Source organism: Pseudopodoces humilis, chromosome 3, assembly GCF_049639895.1.
Source record: "Pseudopodoces humilis isolate 2021_Gansu_Grassland_sample_001 chromosome 3, ASM4963989v1, whole genome shotgun sequence".
Taxonomy (NCBI): Eukaryota; Metazoa; Chordata; class Aves; order Passeriformes; family Paridae; genus Pseudopodoces; species Pseudopodoces humilis.
The window spans coordinates 13380138-13403988 of NC_142202.1; the positions used below are offsets into that span (position 1 = coordinate 13380138).

Consider the following 23851-nt stretch of genomic DNA (forward strand, 5'->3'; position numbering starts at 1 on the left):
CACATATAATTTGTCAAAGCCCCTGCCTGAACCTGCTTAGCTGGGGCTGGGAGACGATCATATTAGCAGCAAAAAAGCTCAAAGCTTCATTAAAGTGAAAATAAAGGCTTTGTATATGCTGGGTGACCATTTAAGGGCCTATGATATTTACTTTCTCCCTGACAAAGCTTTCAGGGTTGGCTGCTGCAGGCTGAGGGCTTTGCTCTATCAGTGCTTTCAGCCTACATGAAGAACAGCAAAGAAGTTTATTTCTGTGAATTCTACTTGCTCCTTATAAAACCTCCTCTATGTTTGCTCTTCCTTATCTAAGAGGAGAAAATTGCTATTAGTCTCCTGGCAGGCTGTCAGTAAAATATTATTTCAATTCTCTTACTAGAAAACATGTTTTCCTTTTTTGTGTGTATGCTTTCCTGTCTTTTCATTCATCTTACTTTTGTCTTTTTAAGTCACTCATTCTACCCATGGTACTTTAAAGCTGTAGCTGGTTTAACAGGGTCCTCACTAATCAAACATACAACAGTAACATATCTGTGGCTTTCTCAAGGCACAGTGGTGTGCTCTGCAATAGCCACAGTAAGGCAGCAGTAAAAGCTTAAACACAGGGCTATTTATGTAAATTTGAAAATTAGTTTCCCTAATTGGTGGTGAAAAATCATTAGTTTAACATTCAGGTAAAGACTTTTTTATCATTACCATTTAAATATTTTCAGGAACTCCTTTAAGTTTGCTGAAAAGTAATAGACTTTCCATTTGTAATATTTCAGTGTATACTTTAATTTTTTGCTGTGCCAGATATAGATAATTGTCAGTTTGATGGATATATGGAGCTAGCTGAGTCAGGGCCACAGTGTGGTTATGTATCAATGGGCTCTGAGATCTGGAATGCTGCCAAAGTTTCACAAGCAAAGCCCAAGGGAACAGGCTGAAGAGGACTGAAGCTGTTCCCTCTGATCCTTCAGCCTGAGCTCTGAAAGGGGAGCAGGGAGTGGGAGATCCTCTAAAACACTAAATATGACAAGAGGACTCTTTGAGGGTAGGAAAGCAGAGGTTGCTACAAGCATGTAGCCTCTCATTTTACCAACAGGGACAAAGCAGCCTCCAGGATGTGCTGGATCTGTAAGAATAGACTGCCTTGAATTAATAAATCCTGATTTATATGCAAGGGAGCTGTGCGTGTCTAGCTCATACTGGTCCTAACAAATCTTTCATAAAAGGACTTTTCAGAAGAAGTAGACTAGGACTTTTAAATATTTTAATGGGAAGAAGCACTTGAAAGTACATTTTTCATGTATAGCAGGTCCTAAATTTCTCTTATTTTACTTTTATGTTTTCTTCCTTTAGCTTTTGAGAAGCAAGATGACTTAATCACAGTTCAGGACTGGTGATTTAAATTATCCTCACAATTTTTTTCCGTGACAGAAAGTGGGTGTTACAGTCAAATCTTGCAGGGTTAATAAGGAATCCTGCTCTAATCAGTAAAGCAAAGGAATTGAATAATATTTTCTTCTGGAGAAGAATATATAAAAGCTAATGTAATGTCATTCATACTAGTGAACTGGGCTGCCATGGCAGTCATTCCACAGTAAAGCTCTGCTCCCAAATGCTCTCACAGGAATCTCTGCTGACATATTCATAAGTGATTGAGAGATGAAGATGAACACTGAGATGATATTATTTGCAAATGGAACGGGCTTATTTAAGAAAATTAAATGAAATGCCATGTTTGAGGATTTTCTGAGGGGCTCCAAAATGCTGAATGACTGCACAGTAAAGTGGTAGGTGGAATTAAATAGCAATAAGCCCAAAATAATTCATGCTAGAAAAAAGAAATCTTAATTATGCGAGCACAGGGATGGAATGTGGTGGCACTGAGCTGGAGAAATTGTGCAGTCATTGTAAATAGCTCTTGTAAAACAGTTCAGTGCTCAGAAGTGACCAGAAATCCCAGTGGATGGGATAGAGTGGCTATGGGGAGAGAAGACCAGAAGTGAAAGCAGCATTATGTCATTATGCAGTCATGGTTTATCTGCTTCCTGAACTCTCCATGTGTGTTCAGTTCCTTGTGATTAACTTAAATGGGGAAAATACAGGTCACTGTAACGGGAAGGATTACAACTATGGGTTAGCTTTCTTACATGGGGCAGCTAGGAATGGTAGGAAAAAAATAAAATACCTGAGAGAATATGAATGCATTTTTATAAATATATGATTATACAGCCACAAGAAGCAGCAGGAGGTTAATAAATTGATTTTTTAAATGAAATGGAAATAAATCAAGGACTTTCTAAGATAAGGCTGTTTTTTGCAGCTCCAGAAGTCCCAAACACGTCCATCACTGGAAGCTGTGACTGTTAGAGTAGTAATTACTACGGAGAAGTTCTGCTTCTCTGTGCTGCTCTTGAAAGCACAGTGCTGAACTGGCTGGTCTTATGTGCCATTACCCAGCTTAATTTGCAACTTCTTTCCCTAATTATTTCATCACTAGTTTATACCCTGTATTCAGAGCAACAGGAAATTGCTAGTGAAAGTAATCACAGGCTCACAGAAACATTAGGCTGAAAAAAAAAATAAATCTATCATCAACTGGGTTGTATACAGTCATTCTAAACTTTGTAATCAGATTCCATGAAAATTAGAGTGTTAACACACAGATGGCAGCAGATGACACAAGGCAATATTTCAACAAATTCACAAAAAACCTTCTTGATTAACTGACAAATCAAGTCAAATTAGGGTAAGCCATTAATTAGGATGGCTGTTTTATATTCACTAGGCATTGTGAATAATTTTATTTTTTTTTAACTTAAGAGCTTTCTGGCCAGAAATTTTGGTCTGTAGCTCTTTAAAAAAGAAATTCATTGTTGGCATTCAGTATTAAGAAAAAATAACAGTAACTCAGCATTCGTGAGTTGATGATGTTTATAAATTTATACACAGATTAAAAATGCCATCAGACTTCAAGTTAAAACACCTTTCTTTGTTTTTTCCACCTTTGTTTCTAAGATATAATGCTCTTGAGAAGAACATTTATTAATATGTTTGCAGAAAACATTTATAAGTGCTTATAAATTAAAATTCTATGGAGAAACACTCCAGTCTCTCTATTGTAATACTAAAGTTTGAAGACTTATTTTCTGGGAATGGAAAATTAGTTTTTAAAAAAAAAAACAAAAAACAAAAAAACAATCTCTGTAAAAAGATACTAAAATAATTAATAGTTTAGTTCAGAAAGCATTTAAATCTATTAAGGGAATAGGACTTTTCCCAAAAACAAAGCCACAGTGGTGCTGTGTTATTTCAAGAACTTTTCAAGGAAAACCAACCAAATTGCCATCTCTCTGCAGGAAGAGACTGCTTTTCTAATCAGCACATCACAAGCTCACAGCTGTCATTCTGTCCTAATATACACTTGTAGGGAACTCATAGAATATGTGTGATTTTTTAAATTTTTTTATTTTTAATAGAATGGACATGCATTTGGTAGGAAATAAGGGAAAGGGGAAACAATCTAAGAGAGTGAAATTGGAATGGGGTGTCTGGCTCTCACTAGCACAGCCAGTGAGCATTGCAGTAAGTCTGGCATATGTTGAGGGGAATTGCCAAGTTTCTGTCTGTCCCTCTCATATTAATAGATACTACTTCTAAATGATCAAAAAAAGTGCAACTAATTTCAGTGAGAGTCAGATCTGATCCTATTTTTCAGCTTTTTCTTTTTTCAGGAGAGCCAAGCTGCTTAGGGAATGTTTGGCTCCCTCTTCAGTCAAAGAAAGGAGAAATGACAAGGGTGCCAAACTAAAATTTTGCATATATCAAAATTATTTTGATACATTTCTATATTTGTTCTGCTGGAAGTCTGGAATAAACCCCTGGTAAGGAATTAACTTACTCTTTCAGCACTAAGACCAGTGAAATCTGATTATAGACAGTAGAGAACAGCACATGGGCATAGAGCTTTTGTCCTTTCCATATGTAGCACACTTATTTCCACTTATTGGCATAAACACAAGTTCACAGAATCTGTTTCCTGAGTCATCTGTGGCATTTTGATGGCCCATCCTTTATAGCATCTGCAAAAAACCTGTAAGTATGTATTAGTTTTAGCTCCATGGTTGTTTCAGAAAGGTGGCTCTTTTATCCCTGCTTCGCTTCTCTGCAGCAAGGCCTCGTTTCGTAAGTTCAGTCTTAATGAAGGAGTCTGGCAAGCTCTCAGCTACATTATTCTCCATTAATGTTATAAGAACAGTAATTCATTTCTCAATGTGCTTTTTTTGAAGAGCTGATAACATTAAAAACATCTACCCAGTGCATGTCACTGATGAGCACTTATATTAAAAGCACTTACTCTGTATCTAGCACATTTTGCATTTATGTCTATTAAAATGCATGAAACATCTATCATAACATTTTAAGCACTCAGTAGCTTATTACTGGAACCACATAAATGCTTCCTTATTATCTCTTCTTGACAATAACTTTAATGAATTATATTCAGGTAGCTGTTGAAATTTCCCTCCAAGCACATTACTTTTTCCGGATGACATGTCAAGAGGTTAACTTATGCTCCCTTCCAGCTGATTTCTAGGCCTCAATCCATCAGACAAGTCACTTCAAAGGAGATATTGCTCTGTTGAGCTGAGACATCAAGATAAAGTTGGCTTTCTGAGATGCAGTCCCCTTTGGGAAGTTTGCAAGGAATTCTTCAGCAGTTATTTGTCTAGGCAGTCTTGAAGCAACAAGACACAAGACGAAGACCAAGACATGGAATGAGAAAAAGCAATTAAAGAGAAAAAGGGAGCTGTGGTTCATGTAGCTTATACTAATTCTTTGGTATTATTTCTCATTCTTTTTATATTCTGTGAGATTTTCCTCCAGGGAGTGAAGTGCATGTATGTAGAAATAAAATTTCCTTAGCTAAAAGTTCCTCTCTGTCTCTACACATTAAGCTTTTCTCACTAGTAGTAAAATCTGTCTGGAAAAGAAAGCTCAAATAGGTAAGTCAACAATTCCATCTTTCACTTACATGCCATGAACTGTTTATATATGACTTGTGGAAATTGGATCAGAAGTGAAAAATAACAATCGTGCTCCCTGCCATTTAAGGAGTTACAGTTTTACCAAAATTTAAGTGCTGTAATTTTTGACTATTGGTGCAAATTAGCTGCTGAATTTTCGTTGTGGTTACTGATATCCTTTGAACTGTCTCTGCAGTTTTTCCTGTGTAACATTTCAGCAGCTTGAAAGCAAGTCTGCTGTTTCCTAGGAGGAAACAACCACACCATTTGCTCTGGGGGGAAGAAGTATTCTTGCATCTCCAGCTAACAGGAGACAGCTGACACCAACACTGACATGATACAAGACGCTTGGGAGCTCAGCTGATGGGCTAATTGGCTGTGAATAAGAGCAGCACTGCGTCTGAAAGTCAGCAACACGGATTCTTGATTCCCTAAAATTGCATAAATCAAGATACAGAGCACACCTTAAGAAAGTGCAAGTAGGCACTTCTGTCAAGAAGCTTACTTGTTTTGTTAAATAAAAAATTGTCACTCGCCGATGCTGAGCACAATCCTAAAGTGATGATAAATGGCACAAGAGCATTGGAGAGATTCTCCCCATGTTAAAAACAATTCCATAAACTAAAGCTACGCTTTTCTACTCAGGCATGCAAGAGTATACCATCAAAGTCAGTGGAGACTGATCATAAAACAGGCATCAACCTTTGGATTCATCCATCTGTAATTTCTGAAAACTGAAATGTCTATTTTAGTCCTCCTTCCTTGCCTCCTGTCTCCCTAGAAGTATCCAAGAATAAGCAGTGTCAAGAAATTGTGCTTTTTGTTCCATGGTGATTATAAAAATATTTTAAAACAGTTAAATAATCAATAATAATAAACCTTTAAATATTATTCTCATTATTATTAATTAGGCAAAATGTTTTAATTCAGAATTTAAATTACAAAAAAAGCCACAAAAAACCCCAAATAAAGGATATGAGTGTGAGATTTAGTTGTAACTATTTTATAACAACTGTTTTTGGGATGAAGACACCTGTAAATTAAGAGGAACCTATTCTTAAAATAAAGTCACAGTCCAAATTATCTTCCTTTCAATGCCAGCTAGTTTCCAATCTGCTTATTCTTAAGAACATTGTGCAAGATATAAGGGTAAAAGGAAATATTTAAATGTTTTGGATTTTTTTCTGTTATGTTAATTTAACTAAACATAAAGATATTTTTTTTCCTATAAAAAGGTAAATTATAAGCATATATATAAGCATACTTAAGTTGTGCTTACTTATATTTTAAAATGTAACGAGTTTTGACATCCATGGTTTTGATATAAATGGGCACAGTCAATATCACTGTCAGAAAGGCTAATGTGTCAAAGCTTTTTTTTCCTGTTGTCACTTATAAACTAGCCAATGTAAAACAAATATTCCAGTTCTCTCTATGCAAAAAAAAAATACAATCAAACTTGTACCTACTTTTTCTACAAAGATTGCTGTAAGTTAGGTTATTTTTACATCAGTGGGTTTAAGTCCAAAGAGGTAGCACAGGTTCTTTAGGCTCCTAAGGGTACACTTGGAGATCAGCTGCATCTTTGTCTCAGTCTTTTTTGTTTATTTATCAGCTGAATGACAGTGATTAAGGTGCAGATTATCTTTAGATAGCCATATTATTGTGAAATCCTTCTTCCAAGTCAGAATTCCTCCAGATCTCTCGGGATCAGAGGAGACAGCAAAATTCCCCCTGAAACTGAGGGTACCTTATTTGAACAGTAACAGTAACAGAGATGATGTCCAAGGAAATGGAGATTATCAGGTGTAGTAGATTTCATTTCTTGGAAAACTTAGAGGAATGTTCTTGCTGCTCCTAGAAATCCACAACGGGGAAATGTACATTTCTGCCTCCGTGTTTTTTAAGGTTTGGGTCTTTTGTTTTGGTAGTCAAGACCAGAATAATGAGTCTGCTGAGGTAAAAATCGAACTCCTCTTGGGAAAGGAGAAACTTAACTTGAATTTATCTTACAATTACTGCTTCCCCCTGCTTTGAGCCACATCTCACAAATCAGTAGTATTGAAAAAACTCTTAATTTATACAGAATTAATGAATATTAGAGATTCTGTCTGCTATTAATGTCATATCCAATCAGTGAATATTTACTTTTGAAAAAAGCTGATTTTCAATATTGCTTAAAATTGGGGGTTAATGTTAGTTTTAGTACTATTTTACATAGGAGTTCCCAAGTTCCCCCGTCTGTTCTCATGACTTTCAATCTTATTCTTTTGATAGAGGGGGAAACAGTAAATACTAATAACTCCAAATGAATTAGCCATTCTTTACTCAAGCAGTTTTACAAAATTTTTGTTAAATAAGACCTAAAAAGAATTTTCCATTGAAACAAGCTTTCAGAATTAGAAAGCTCAGTGTAATGCAAAAATCCTGCATGAGAGAATTTCAGTCTTTTAAAGGGATTAAAATTTCCCATTTTCTTTTTCATGTAATATGCAGGCTTACGGTGGATGATATTTGAAAAAAAAACGTAATCAAATGGGAGAGAAGGCTTGTAAAATGGCTGCTTTCCTAATGAACAGCTGTAGCTTTGGTGCAATGAAGTCAAAGGTATTGACTTGAAAGTGTTTGTGTTAAGTTTGACTTAAAATGCTCAAACACATTCAGCTTAAAATTTGTGAAATTTTTCATTATAGCAGCCATGTCAAGTTAATGTGAAAACAGATTAATATTTACTAAAGCCATGCAAGTGGCTTGTGGAAGTGAATGTGCTGAATGCCAACTCACACTGATAACTCTTGAGTGCATTTTAAAAAGTTAGCCTGATTCAGGTATGACCTGACAGTGTGATTGTAAAGTTGCACAATCTGTAAGTGCACATTTCTTTACCTGCAGTAAATACAAAGGAAATAATATTGCACTCAACTTTTCTTTAAATTAGCATAGAATTTCCATGTATTGAAAGCTCACCTCACCTGCAGCAAAGTCAATTGTCAGATTCACTGTGGTTTCTGAAAATGTGTCTCAGAGCGTTCAGCAGTGAGCTGACAAAGCAACAACCATGTTTTTCAAGCTCATTGGCTTTGCTGTAGTTCAGGGCCTTGGGGTAGATTCATACAACCTTTAGTACCTTTGGCACATTTCCTGATATTCGTGATCCTCAGAGAATGAACAGTGTGAAAGAGAAACTCCACTCTTGTTAAAAATGTAGAGATATGGCTGACTTCTGGGTTCAGCTGCTTCTAAAAAATCCTTTTCTTTCATTATTTTCAAGAAAAAAGAAAATTACATGTCCTTAGGGCTGTTTGCATTTCACTTGCTTAGACAGATGAGTTACAAAACTAAATTAAAATGCAACTGATTTTAAGCCATAAATGTTTTAAGTTATACATTGAGAGACATCTCTAGGATGGGTCAGACATTTCATAATGCAGTAACAGAATCATTTTTATCCTGTCATGTGCTCTGAGTTCACAGAAAGTTGTAAGTGAAACTTCAAAACTGTGGGGTTTTTTTCAGGAAATGCAGTTCAAATTATGTAGACTCAATTATGGACCAGTAAGGCACAATTTTGAGAGCATGTGTCTGTCTTCTACTTATCTTTTGGTCTAGCAGGGAGGTCTAGAGGCCAAGACTTGCAGGTCTAAAGTTTACTGCTCTCTGATGTTGTCCTTTCTTTCTCCATTTTGCTGAAATTGAGTACTGGTGCTATTTGTAGAGAACAATCTTTCACAAGACAGTGGTTCAGCAGAAACACCTTTCTTGGCAGAATCCTTAGATTTAATTTAGTCCAATAGATCTGCCTGTGTTCTGCCTTCCCACCTGGATCCACTGGCTCTGTTTAGACATCAGCTGTGTCACAGTGAATATCTCACAGCTTAAAAGAAATAAGTGGATGAGTATGTGTGATATTGCACCCTAAATTAAACATTTTCCAAAAGAAAGACAAAGCTGGGAGGAAGAAAATGCACAGCAACTCAGACCATGGTCAGGGAAGCAAATGTAGAAAAAAGAGAGAAAAGAACCAGACAAATGAAAATTCTGTGCCCTCAGAGCTGGATATGGTGCCTGATTCCTGGATTGGTTGTTTTTGTATCCTTCCATGGATTTTTCTTCCCCAGTGAATTCACTGTGTATGCTGTTTCTCCTTGCTAGTGAACTAGATCAATATTAAATGCAGTCTGTATGTAGTTTGGCCATGTAGGGGAAGCCAGTAGAATTTTCAAAAGTATCTTGTTTAGCTTTCTGCATTTCTGTATGAGAAATATAAATATGCCTCGATGGAAATATTTAATATTATATTCCTGTTATTTTAAAGAATATTAGCAAATCTATTCTACAGCTGGAATGAAGGCTGATGGATAATATTAGCAGCTCAAATCTCCTTCCTTTTAATTTCTGAAATGTCAAATTTTGATAAAAAAAGGGGGATAAAAATACCCATAACTGCCAATGCATTACCCAAATTGCCAAAAGCAATTTTGCCTATAATAAAACTATTGTGGGCTGAAGCATTTGGATCAAGCAATGCAAGATTGATATGTTTTTCTTGATACAATTCAGTGAATGTGCTATTCTTGTGGAATTTTCCATGAGTCTGCTGGGGAGAAAATACAGTGGACAAAATTTCTTTGACTTGTAATTAGATTTTCTTTCAAGTTATCCTATCAATTAGCTGTAAATGATAACCTGATGCACATTTCTGATATTTAAAAGGCAATGTAATTTTTCTGTTGGCAAGAAACACATTTAGCCAGAGAATTTTGGGATGTTACAGGCACAGTCATTTAAAATACAGCTTATTCACTATATTAATTGACTTTTTAAGATCAGCTGTGCTAATGAGTGTTTTGGAAGACGAGCGACGTTTCTGCAGCCAGCCACAGAAAGCATAGTGAAGGTTAAGATGCCTTACCCTGTATGTCTTGTATTTCTGTGTCTTGCTCTGGAGGAATCCTGAACTTTTTGTGCTGCAGCCTGGTGTGTAATGCAGGAGCCTCATGAGGTTTGCACAGTGACTGTGAGTCTGGCTGAGTGCTGGAACAGCAGCCTAGATTAGAGGCATGCTAAATTTACTCTGGAAAGCAGGATAACTGAGATGGCACAAAGTCCTCTTGTTCTGCACCAGGTATTTACAATAACACTCTTAGGTGTCTCAGAGCCATGCAGCTGTCTATACATAGCAAGGTGAATCATAAAATATTTATTATTTCAGCTGAAATTTTGACAATGCTGACTTAAAGTAACTTTCTCTATTAACTAAATTGATCTCAGGGTTTTGTCTTCTTGTCCAAATGTCTTTTTGTCTAAATGCCACCTGATACTGATAGCTGTAGTATGCACAGTTTTCTATTAGCAAACCAGGCTGAAACCACTAGTCTTTCTTATGCTGACTGAAAATGAATTGAATTTTCACTGAATCACCCAGCCTCCCTTGCTAGTCTCTGTTTGTAGTGTCTCTTTCTATATTTCATGTTTCATATCTATTTTGATGGCAGAATTGAATGCACCAAGCATTTTGGTATATGCCTTAGTGGTAGAGGTGGATGGCATTGTGTAAAACAAATTCAGACAATTCATTTTGAACCTGTTTTGGTACAATGTAAGAGCTAGTATGTTCTTTCAAAATCATCAGTTCTGTTCAAGTAGTTGGTTAAAAATAAAGTGCCACGGGATAAATACCTGTAAGAGGAAAAAATTGTGCATATTAAAGTTAAGTGACTGATTTGCTGGAATTCAGCAAATCTTGCAAATTCAGCACTTGAATTAGGCTGGATAAGCTCCTCACAAGGTAGTAAAAAGAATAGGAGTCTCCAGAGAACATTTAGAATATTCAGTGTGCTGGAAATGAGATTTTTTTTTTTTTTCCTCTGGGAGGTTCACACTTTTTTCCTTTAACTTTGAAAGGGCTGTTCCAGGAGGTGCTGACAACACAGTAAGCTCAGCTTTGGATGCCAAGTAAACATATAACTGGGAATGTTTGGGGCTTTATATGTCCTAGTTCTTAATGAATTACACCACCAAGATTTGTACCTGGATTGATTGACTGCACAGTCTTCATTTTGCTTTGTAAAAAGGTGTTTGTACAAGCAATTACCTGCTTTTAAATGGATGTGGAAATTTTACTGGTATGATGGACTCTGAGCAAACTTTGGTAGCCATAAAAGTGCCAATGCTTCTTTTATTTCGTACAATCCATTTTCTCTAAGGATACATAAAATCTGGGAGTTTTTTAAGCCTTTAAAATAGGAAAAGAGCTGAACATAGATGTTGATAATAAATTTCATACTTAAGGAAGAGGAGATACTTAGTGGATTTTTTTCCCAGTTTGAATCTTGTCTCAGAAGGGAAAGGTTTATGATCAAGGTTTTAGTAAGTGAGCCAGTGGTGGCTGAGTGTGTGAAGCAAAATAACTGTGTCCTGTCTAGAAAGAGACAGATGAGTTCCAGGGGAAGGACAGTATGGGAAATAAAAGGGAGGGACATAAGTTTGAAAAAATAGTATCAGTCCATGTAAAACAAAATTTTATATATATAAAGCATTTTTTTTTTTTAAAGCCCAGAACACCCCTTGCCTCTTGCCAAAAACACGAGGCAATATGCCAATTCTTATTTAAATACACTTATTTAGGAGCACTTTCTGCTGGCATGATGCAGAAATGGAGTTAGATCAGTGTAAAGTCAGAATAAGACTGGAGAGACAATAATTAAGTAGATAAAAACTTATAGTAGATTCACCATAAAACTGATAACCTGGGCAGAAGAAGACTCTGTGCCATTATGATCTCAATATGATGTTTAAATTAATTTCAGGTCAATATATTTGAAAGTCAGTGAGGAAAGTGCTAATATGAACGATGTTTCAGGTTGACCAATGCCATTTAACAAGGTGTGTTAAGAGTTTTCTTCTGCAGTTCTGGTAGTCTTGTGGTATCAAGGGATTCCTACATGCTTTTGTGTTTAAGTATTTAGACAATTTTCTCCTAAATACCCTGCTCACAAACATATTTTCTGCTTTTCTGTGTGAAAGCACATCCTTGGCCAAGCACTGCATTAGCACAGGAATGGTGAGCATCCATCCTTTCTTATCTCCCTCTTCAGCTGCCATGGGAAACTGTTGTACTTTGCAGAGATGCAGCATGATGGAACAACAGGTCTGATGGAACATACACAACCCCTGGGCCCTGGACCTTGCTGTTTTGTAGTTTCTTGTGCCCTCACTGACAAATCAAAAGCCCTTTTTCTCTGTTAGAGACCAGCCCCAGGAAAGAAAGGTCTCTTTTCCATGCAAGTGGATAGTTTCTCCAAGGCAAGGACTCTTTTCAGGGCACTTCTCCCATAGTGTGTCACACCCAGGTTTGTCCTTTTTAAACCCCTTTTGCCAGGGGTCCCCTCAATCCTCTTTTGGATTGTGTGCTGTAGGAACAGGCAGCTTTCATGGAGTTCTGACCTGATTTTTTTTTTTACTCAAGGTACTCTTGCAAGGAAAATAGGCTGATGCAAAGGAAAACACACATTTAATTTTACAGCAGGAAGTGTTTGTAGGTCCCCAGCCATTAAAACAGAATCGATAGATTTGCCTGTAAATGTGAGCAGCCAAGTTGGATTTGATATTAATATACACTGAGGCACCTTTACACAAAAGGGACACTACAGAGGGTTGTTAATGTGAGAGTAAATTAAAATTGCATATGCTTTTAGGTCTTTTAGAGATCTGAAGCAAGATAATGGAAACTAAGTGGTTCAACTACTTTAAAAATTAAAAAAAAATAAAAGGAGGTTGGACTAACAAATAAACATGAATATGTTTACAATAATATTAAATGATGTAAGCCCAGACAGTCTTATTGACTCTCACTAAGATTTTGCTCGTTTTATTTTTTATAAACCCATCTGTTGTCTCCAAATCTAAGTAGAAGTTGTTTCCATTGAAATGCCTAAAAGAAATTGCTTAAAGTTTTAGTCACTGCATCTATACCAGCACATTCAGAGACAATATTATTCGCTTCAGTTTTATGCAAAACTGGTCTTTCTCTTGTCAAAGAAAGCAAACATTTAATGAACAGAATGATTCAGGTAGTTGACCCCAATCATCTGCTTTTGCTGGGTTTGAACACCATTCCTATCTTGGTGTCAATACAGAGACACGGAGAAACAGTGTTATGAGACTCTCACTGCCTTTGCTTTGCATTTCTGTTCCTGGAGATGCCTTGGCATGCCTGAAATAGCAAAGGTTGCATATAAAAGCATGGCAGTAAACCAGAAGCAATTTAAAAAATGCTGACCGAAGATGGAAAATATCTGAAGTGAAAACTGTCCAATATGCTGAACAGCTACATCAAGCTCTTAGTGTCCTTTCCCTTCTGTGCAGTTCTGAAGTCAGAGAGGCTTTGATTTTAGGCTTTGATTTTATTAACAGATCTCACCAATCACAGTTAGCCTATGCTGGATGGAAAAGAATCCCAAGAGAAAAGTAGGAGAGTTTCAGAGCTAGTTGTGTGTCCCTTTCAGAGCAAGACTGACACATGGGATAGAGTCACCTGGAAGGGCACAGTGGGGGTAAGGGTCTGACTCAGGGTAACCCTAATGTTTCTGTGTCAAAAGTTATTTTATAATGTGTCTCTTTTACAGAATCACAGGACGGGTCAGGTTGGAAAGCACCACAATGGGGCATCTGGTGCAACCTCCCTGCTCAAGCCGTTTCATCCCAGAGCACATGGCACAGGAGAGTGTCCAGATGGTTCTTGAATATCCCCAGGGAGGGGGGATATCCACAGCCTATCTGGGTAGCCTGTTCCAGTGCTCTGTCACCTGCACAGAAAGGAGCTTCTTCCTCATGTTCAGGGGGAACTTCCTGAGCCTCAGTTCCTGCCCGTTGCCTCTTGTCCCTTTGCCCGGCACTGCCGAGCAGATCCTGGTCCATCCTGGGATCCCTCCCTGCAGACACTGACAGACATTGATGAGGTTCCCTCTCAGTGTCTCTTCTCCAGGCTGAACAGGCCCAGTCCTTCATCCTTTCCTCATCAGAGGGATGCTCCTGTCCCTTGATCATTTTTGTAGCTGTCCTCTGGACCTGCTCCTGGAGCTCTGTGTCTCTCTTGTAGGAGTCCAGAATTTAATTGACAACTTTTAGTTATTGGCAGCTTTTATTCTGCCACAGGAACTGACAAACAGGCCAGGGAGTTCTCTGTTTTACAGGAATGTAGTTTGTTTATTGCAGATTAGCTTTGCCTTTTGGACAGTCACCACATGAGTTTTGATCCATTGGTTCAGCACTTGGTCTATCATCTTTTCATATCGATGACAGGACAAAGCCAGGGTTTTTCTTTCTCTCTTTCATTTCTTGTTCAACCATGCAAGGTACAATTTCCATAATCTTTTTCTTATGAGAAATCTTTTCCTGGGCATTAAAGGTATCCTTTTTACTAGGTTTGTGAATACTTTGGTTACATTGTGCTGTACACAGAATTTTCTTCAAAAGTGTTTGCTGTACTGCTGACAAAAATAGCAGATTTAAAGACAAACTATGCATTTAAAGGAAAAGAAAAGTATGGTTTGAAGATTCTCTAACAGCAGAAGGTACTGAATATGAATATTAGCAAGTCATCTAGATCAGGTAATAGATGATGCTCTGAGAAGTCCTGATAAACAGAAGCTAAACAAACAGAGAAGTGGACACAGATTAAGAAAAATATAACACACATGCACACACATTTACCACTTTTTATTTTCCACCAAATTATTTTTAATAAAGGAGCAAAAATCCAGTCTTGTAAATCCATACTTGAAGTTATTTGGGTTCAGTAATCCCATTTCTTAAAGGCCTGTATGAGATTGAAAAGTGAATAATTAAATCCATGTTGACTGTGCCTATTTATGAAAACCTGGTGCATATACAGTGTGTTTGCATAGTTAAATAGGCATTAGAAATGTTTTAATGCAGTAGCTCTATAGTATACAGTATTTAGTAGCTCTATATTTTGCTTATACTTGGTAATTTTCTTGCTTGTTGTGACTTTTGGTGAGTTTTAGCATTTGCCCAGCCAGTCTCTCTGTTTCTCTCTTTCTCTGTGAGGTTCACATGTAAACTGCTTTAAAGATTGCATAATGACTGTTTGGCATATCCTACAGGCAAAGGCCCAGAAACCCTTTTTGCTGGCTATAACCTCAATGATAATGAGTGGCACACAGTGCGTGTGGTGCGGCGAGGAAAAGGTTTAAAGTTAATGGTGGATGACCAGCAGGCTGTGACAGGTACTGTGGCATTGTGATTCCATGATTCCACGTTGCTGGGGGGGAAACAAAACAAAACAAAACAAAAAACAAAAAAAAAAAAATACAAACCTTTTACAGAATATTACTTTATCTGAGAGAAACAGATGCTTTTTTTTTTCATTTTCTTGGGTAAGATTCAAAATTCATGTTACACATCTTGGAATGCTGGTACAAGAAGTGTGCTATTACACTTGATATTAATGTTGCTCTAAGGTTGCTATTGAAATTAATGAAAACATTCGTGCTGACTTAAATGGATGTTTTTATACAGTAATTGGAGAGAAGTGATTTGATACACCACTAATGAGAAGGCAAACAAAATGCTTTTGGCAACACATTGTTAGGGCTAAACTCTAAGCCACTGCTGGAAGAAAGAACTTAATAAACATTTGAAGGATATTCTACTGTGGTTTGAATCTTGCATCAGCTGTCCTCAATAATTATACATTAAGCAGCATATTTTTTCTCAAATTCTAAAATAGCAGTTGGAATGAGAGAAAAAAAAATTACATGCATACTAGCAGATGACAGAAATTTATTTCTATATTTATATTATCAGAAATGTTAATAGAGAACACACTGATTTTATCCTGTACTTATGCTTACACGCATGTTGTTAATAACAACTGATCTGGCTTCTGGCTCTGATTCCTTGCACAGCAGAATGTGCCTAAATTTTTTGTTAGCTATTTAAAATTATCCTTTGGTTTTGTGTAGCATTAAACAACTTTTATTATTGGTTGTAAACTTTGTTAAAATGGTAACAAGTTAAATGTCTTGTTTGTTTTTTTTAAAGAGGAGTGTAACTTCTTTAATAGTCCATTTTCACCTCAGCAGAACACTGAGGGTTGTGTCACTGGTAGAAAAATAATTCATATAGTTGCAAGAACATGTTTTCTGGAATCAGAAATTACCAATATATGTTCCAGAGCAGAAGTCTCCTTTCTTCAAGCTGGAAGTTGTCTGCATTTGCATAACCCACAGATGTTTAACATTATTAATCCAAAAGGAGAAACTCGTTCCAATATTTTGGAGGGAAAAAGACATCCTAAGCTTCCTAAACTCCCCGTAGGAATCTGTGTGGCCAATCTTTGGCCTCCTCCACCAGTGAGGAGGAAATTGCCATATGAGAAGGAACAGAGGGAACTTTAAATATGGGTAATCTGCTGTTATTTCCATGAATGTCACATTTCCTACAAAGAAAATCTTTATTGTTGTGTAGGTGATGAGGTTTTTTGGTTGTGTTGGGTGTTTTTAGGGAGAGGAGGACTGGGGATTTTTGTTGTTTTGTTTTGTTTTTTTCAACACTTAGTGATTTACAAGCCTTTAAAAGTTTAAATTTCAAATGTATGTAATAGAATTTAATGTGTAGTTGCTTTGAATTTCCTGAAAGGATAGGGAAACAGTTGTCATATGAGATTATGGTGCGCTTGTTCTAAATTGCTAAGAACTTTTCTTCTAATGACCCAAGGTTCAGAAATTTGGTTCAGAAAATACAATCCATTAATTTTTCATGTGAAAGGTTATTATAGTTTTATGAGGAGAATAAGGAATTAAACTGGCTTCCTTCTAAAATTTCCAACTTTCTCCTGCCACACATTGTTTTCCTTTTTTGATCCCATTTCCTGTGCTGTTAATAAAAGAAACATCATCGGAACCAGAAAGCTTAAACTGGAGGAAAATCCATTACATAATTCAGCCTGACTTTCGAATTTTTGCAGATTATAAAACACCACTTGTTCATTCGTGGGTTGTGCTTGGTTCTCTTTGACAAATGCATAATGTGTGCATGGATACATAATATAATTCAGAGTCATAACTAGCTTTCATTGGAAGCCATGCAGGTGGTTTTGAAGAAGTTACTCATCATAGAAGAGTTTCAATACTTCCAGCCCTGATGAACTTTATTTTCTAAGACTGTATAGAAAATAAAAATGGTCAGAATATGACTAAATTTGTATAACAGAGTAGCTGGTTCATGGTTATGAACAGAATTTCAACTGCCCTTTAGTATGATGTTTTTTCACAAACCTGACAAACTTTAGAAAAAAAATAGAAAACAACCAAATCCAGACCAAACAAAAAACAAACAAACAAACAGACAAAAAAAAAAAAAAAAACAAAAACCCCACCACTAAATCCCCAAACACCCAACCTTGTAAGTACAAACTACATTCTCTTTTACTTCATTGCTGCATTTACTAATCCTGTGGAGCATTATGTGAATTCTCAAGTTTGCATGTTTGTAGAACTGAAATGTTGGAGGGATATTTGGGATGTGAGCCCAGATTCTGGAACTTTTTTATTACTATGGTCAAGAAAGAAATACATTTAATGTAGTGGGGATATTGTGCTACAAGCCAAAGCTTGGTGGATTTTTGCCATGACATTATTGGAATGCCATCTGAAGGGATACAAGACTGGAATATATAATGTTCCTCTCTGAAACCTGATTCTCAGCTCTTTGGCTGCTATCCAATAGACAGCTCTTGTCCCAGCAAAAATTACACATTTGGCATTTTTCAAGACAGCTCCCTGACTCATTACTGCAAGGAAGAACCCACTTTTGCTTAATACATTCAGGGAAAGTGGTATCTTCAGAACTGATATTTAGAAACAAGAACATCAAGAAGACTGTCCCTGGGGTTTAAGGTGCCTCTTGCAGTGCTCAGCCCCTTGAGTGCAGATCCCAGGTGGTGGTGGTGGTGCTCAATGACAAGTTCTCCTACAGAACTCATCCCAAAGCTAAGTAAGCTACTTGCCAATATTTATCATAAATTATTAAAGCAATGATTGTGCCTGAATGTTATTAAAACTTACAGAGCTATTTTCCCTGTAGCTTCACTGATGTCTGTACTTGTATCTCAGTGCTGTGACTTAACCTGCTTGTGAATTAATCTCCCTGAGTAAATCTCAGATACTGACATTTCTCTTTCCCTTGTCTTTTTCCTGTCACACACACGTCCACAGACACTTGTGACACCTACGTAGGTACAGCTGTGACAGCCTCCTCCAGGCCCTGTGCACCACTTCTGACATGTCCAGCCTGGGGCAGTGCTCACACTCTCTCTTGGAATAGAATATTTGGGAATGGACAGAGGGAACTTGGCTTGTCAACAGCTTTGCCACTATGGGAACTTGTATTAGAGCAGTTTTAAGCCATTATTTAGTCCAGCTTGGCTAGGTCTGCTCTTCACCTTCTCTGTACTCCATGAGAGAAGTGAAACATCTAAGGAACTGGGGAATCTAGGCCATGGTTTGCAAAAGGTACATTAAGGGATGAAATTCATTAGTAATAAGAAGCTGGTTTTCCGCACAATGTGATCATGAATCAGCCCTGTGAAAATACTGCCCTACTTCTTTAAAATAAGCATGGAAAAAAATTGGAAGTTCTGTCAGAAAAGGGAACTCTTCAGTGAACACAATTTTGATGTGCTGGGTAAGGTATTTAATAACTAGCTTAAAAACTTACCTGACCTGTATGCAGCATACTCCGGCAGTGCTGATCCTTTCCTCCAGATTAACTTTACACTCATCAGATTTCAGGCTTCTTGCTCTGCAGTGGTCCTTGCATGACAGAGAGACCTCAAAGGCAGCTGTGGGGCTTGGTTTTGGTCACCTTTCTGATGTAAACAAGTCACTTGCTGTTTCCAGGATTACAGAACATTGGCATGCACCCTTCCTGCAGGCTTTCTGCTCAGTCCATCTCTTGGGCTCTGCCCCTTCTCCCATGGTTTATCCCCACGGTACAAAGCCAGTTGCTTTCAAGCAGCTTTCCACCCTTGTCCCACAGAGCTGTGCAGCAGGGCTGGCATTAGTGTACCTAAGACAGCTGGAACAGGAATCCTTCCTACCTCTAGTCAAATCATGCACATTGAAGCAAAACACATGGGATAAAATCCCTCAAGCTGTTCTGGTTCCCTGATATTGTCTCTGATATTGTTGGTTTAGCTCTGAGATTGGCCTTTGTTATCCTCATGTAAAGTAATTGCACTTGCTTACAGTAAAACCCCACATCTGGTTAAGTATAACTAAAGTGAGGGATTTTAAGTTGGCAGTTTAATGTACTCTGGTAAAGTGTTTCAGTTTAGAAATCTTGCTGTTGGCCTTATCCAAACATACTGAATGCTTTGGAAAAGCTCCTGGATTTATCAGTAATTAGGATTAATTTGGAAGAATTCCCTTTGGAGCCAACGATTGGCCTTGCACATACTGAGAAGTGTGAAAGTGATGCAGATACTTAATCACATAATGTGCTCTTTGACCTCCCGTTTCAGACACTAACACGTGTTTTCTTGTTGCTGTTTAAAGGTCAAATGGCTGGCGATCACACACGACTGGAATTCCACAACATAGAAACAGGAATAATAACAGAACGGCGCTACCTGTCTTCTGTGCCTTCTAATTTTATTGGGCATCTACAGAGTCTCACATTTAATGGCATGGCATACATTGACTTATGTAAAAATGGAGACATCGATTATTGTGAGCTAAATGCAAGATTCGGGTTCAGGAACATCATAGCAGACCCCGTAACCTTTAAAACAAAAGCGAGTTATGTTGCACTGGCCACGCTACAAGCGTACACATCTATGCACCTTTTTTTCCAGTTCAAAACCACCTCCCTGGATGGATTGATACTTTTTAACAGTGGCGATGGAAATGATTTCATTGTGGTTGAATTAGTAAAAGGGTATGTATGGATTAGCGTAACGACAAAACCAGTCCATTCGAAATGTGTGTACAGGAGGATTACACAGGAAAGTTTAGGGTGCAAATCTTTCTTTTTCTGACTGGATAGATGTGATCGATAAATGTTTCTTCATGTTGAACTTCATGTGCTTTATTGTGACTCTTTCTTTCAGATGAAGCTAGATGCCTGAAATGTATGAAAGTAAATAATAGGTATAACTTCTCTCGTGTTTACCACAAAGAAGTGCTAGTTTGTAGCCTCCCTCTTGTTCTCTCTCTCTACGTATGTATGCATGTCTCGGTACATGGAGTGCTCGTTGCTTTCCAGAAACTTGGGACTGCACCTCAACTCATCCAAACGAGCGGCAATTTCTTGGAATGACAGTTGCTTCCCCATCTGGCATTCATTGTTGTCTGCTGGTTTGGCCAGCTCTGCTGACGAGTACAAGCAAATAGAAAGTATTAGACATATTAATTATTGCCTCCCTTGCTATGTAAAGAAAAAGGAAACTTTTCCAATTTTTTCTCTTTTCCCAGGTATTTACACTATGTGTTTGACTTGGGAAACGGTGCCAACCTCATCAAGGGAAGCTCTAATAAACCTCTGAATGACAACCAGTGGCATAATGTCATGATATCAAGGGATACCAACAACCTACACACTGTAAAGATTGACACTAAAATCACAACACAGAGCACAGCAGGAGCCAGAAATTTAGATCTCAAAAGTAAGTACAGTTATTCTTATATTATCTACAGTGAAGGCCATTACAGAATAATAAACAGAATAAATCATGGATGTAAAGTATGATATAACTTTGTAAGTTTGTATGAAACCTTTTATTTTATAATAATCAATATGATCACAAGAGATTACATCACCTTAACCTTGCCAGCTTAACAATGCCAGCTTAATAGCACTTCTGCACAGGTAGGTAAAACTTTACACATGTGACAATCCCATGGGAAAAAAACCCAAACAAGTAGGAAATTATAATAACACAAAGTAGCCCATACAAACCAAAATATAGTTGAGGGACTAAAGGAGGCAAACAATGTAACAAGCCTGACTTTTACATGAACATAGGTTATATAAGTAACATACTCATCTAAATATGTATTGTAATTTCAATTGCAGGTGTGGTGAACTTTGTTTTACAGCACTAAACATACATGCTCTAAATCCAGCTGGATTCTTAAGATCCATTTTTTTATAAACATATGTATATTTTAAAATAAGCGATAGCAATGAGTCCTATGGATAGGTTTCTGAAAAAATAATTTGCATCTGAAGAAAATACCTTTTTGAAAGGATGTATAGGTATACTTTTAAAATAATGACTACCTAATCAGGCATAAGAATATATGTTCTGGCCATGTGGAAAAGTAGCGTGTTTTTTACCATTCTTTAAAAAGGCTCTTGGCAGGAAAACTGAAATTTCATAACAGTCAAAGAAATATGATATTTCAAAAGCCAGGATGTTCAAAGTAGATATTAATATTCCATCAAGAGCTTATTCCTTGCTGGATTTTCTTTTAACTGCCTTTGAGTCACAGATAATGAGCTGACCTTGGTAATTATGCTGGATTTTGTGATATTTCACATGTTTGCCTCACTTGAAAGTGCTATTAAGATTGTACTGTGAAAACAGTATCATGATATGTCATAGTCTTCAATAAGAGATTCTTTTATTTTAAAACCTAAAGCTTTTTGGATGGCTCACACTCCATTCCTAAAGTAGCATTTGAAATTTACGCCATGTTAATTCTTGGGTTTGCATTCTTTCAAGCATCATCGATTTTTTTATTGAAACAGTAATATTTCAACATTGTTTTTGATGTAATAGAAAAAGCATCCAGCTTGTTCCTTGACATTTTTTAAGATGGCAAATAGCACTTATGCATATGTGTATGTCTTTAATGTGTTTGTCTCTTTTCCTAGTACTTAAATCAGGCATGGGTAAGGAAAAACAAAACAAAACAAAACAAAAAACAATCCGGTTGCGAGCTGATAATTAGCACAGCCATTTTATTCGACACATTTTTCAAAGAAAAACGGGTCTTTGGTGTGTCTCCCTGTTTGGGGAGACGGGATGAGGTTCTCTCCATGTGCTGGCTGAAGGCACTAGAGAGCGCTGTGATCTCACCGAACTGCCCGAGGAACGGGAGGCTCAGCAGCGAGGACAGCCCGAAAAATCCAACATCCCTTTGTGTGCGGCACTTTGGAAATGCTACTTTCGCCTTACGCTTTTGAAGTAAAACTGAATCCATAGCTGCCGCGTTTTCTAACCTTGAATTCCTCTGGGGGAACGGGGGAAAAAAAAAATAAAAATCAAGGAAATGAGGAGCACGAAAAAAAAACAACCAAAAAACATACTGAGATTTGAAGCGAGTAAGGTGAATTGTGTTAGATGATTTTCTGTAATTCACCACCCAGGGGATGTGGACAGTGAAAGAATAACAAGCCTGTGTTCAGTGCAGGAATATATAGCAAGCACCTCTCTAAAACTGGTCTAGCATACACAAGTCCTCAACCTCTGTCTTCTCATATTAATAAGCCTCATTTTATTTTATTGTTTTAAATTTATTATACTACACTTTGCTCAGTCAGCTTCCCTTAAATATGGCACCATATATATCTTGAGAATTTTGGTTGGATTTGGGAAGGGTATTCAAGCTGACTAAAAGGGAGAAAAAATTTCCTTTCATTATTGCTTTTCCTTCGTTTGTGTTTAGCAGAAATGATCTACCATCGTTGCTTTTTTTTCTATTTTACATCTGTGTTTCTTGCAATGATGTGTTTCTGTTGTGCTATAAGCACTTCATATACTTTCCTGATATAAATAGTTACAGTCCTGTGCTTTCTTAGCCTTAGCAACAAAGCAAATGCAAAATCACACTTCCTGCTACTCGTATCAATAGTTCTGCTTAACCAGTTATCATTAGATAAAATATGTGTGCAGATAGTATGAAACCTGCAGCCATTCTGAGTAATTGTTGAGTTACCAGACTTCTGATTTTGAAATTCAAGCTGATCCTAGAAAAAGAAATACACTATATGTGGGTTTTTGCAAATACACAGTGAATTCAGTGAGAAGATAAGACACAGATTGTGTTGTTGAGCCTGCACAGCATGGAAGTTGTCTGGGAGAACAGGCAGCTGCCATAAAAGTATGGGAGAGAATTTCCAATATATGTTTCCTTTTGGGTGTGGGATTTGGCTATATAACACAGAAAGTTCATTATCACACACGTTGGTTCCCTGCATAACCTCTGGTACAATTTCAGCAGCTACCTGTGGAAACATGTATATTATATCCTGCAGCCTAATTATTGCTGTAATTAGATGGGTAAATTATAAATTGGAGACAAATAAATGAGTGAAAATAATTCTGTGTTTGGATTCCAAGAACTGTGTTATTTTTCCTTGCAGAGAAAATTAGCAAAGTGTGCTGAGGTGCAGTTCTAGCAGATAACCCGAAAAGATAAATGAATCTGAACAGCAAAAGTAGTGCAGATCAAGCCTGCCAACACAGTAACACAGCAAATTTCCTTTCATGTATTTCATGAGCAGACTGCCTGTCCTGATCTCAGGATGGCTCAGATGCTTGGCATGGCTGCAACTCTTTCAAGGCCTGAAAGAGCTGGGTGGAGGGGAATTCTTGCTTGTTGTACTTGATGCTGTGCTCCGATGTTCTGAGGGGTCTGAGTAGCCTCAAAGGGCACAGAGAAACAAGAGAAAATGGAATCTGACTTCTTTGATGGAGTGACTGTATTATGGGACAGGGGAAAGATTACAGATGTCATTTATCTGGACTTCTGTAAAGCCTTTGACACCACAGCAAAGACCAAAGCCTGTGGTCACCTACAGCATCA

General features: G+C 37.3%; 1 protein-coding gene across 19 annotated transcripts in view; it reads left to right on the forward strand.

The window, feature by feature from the left end:
• Window positions 1–23851, forward strand: part of NRXN1 (neurexin 1) — a 675655-nt gene that overhangs the window by 298568 nt on the left and 353236 nt on the right. For all 19 annotated transcript variants that reach the window (XM_088053912.1, XM_088053915.1, XM_088053923.1 and 16 more), the window contains 3 exons: window positions 15140–15262; window positions 19595–19976; window positions 20513–20703. In XM_088053912.1, the coding sequence (XP_087910038.1) occupies window positions 15140–15262; window positions 19595–19976; window positions 20513–20703 (696 nt within the window). The remainder of the gene's footprint in view (window positions 1–15139; window positions 15263–19594; window positions 19977–20512; window positions 20704–23851) is intronic.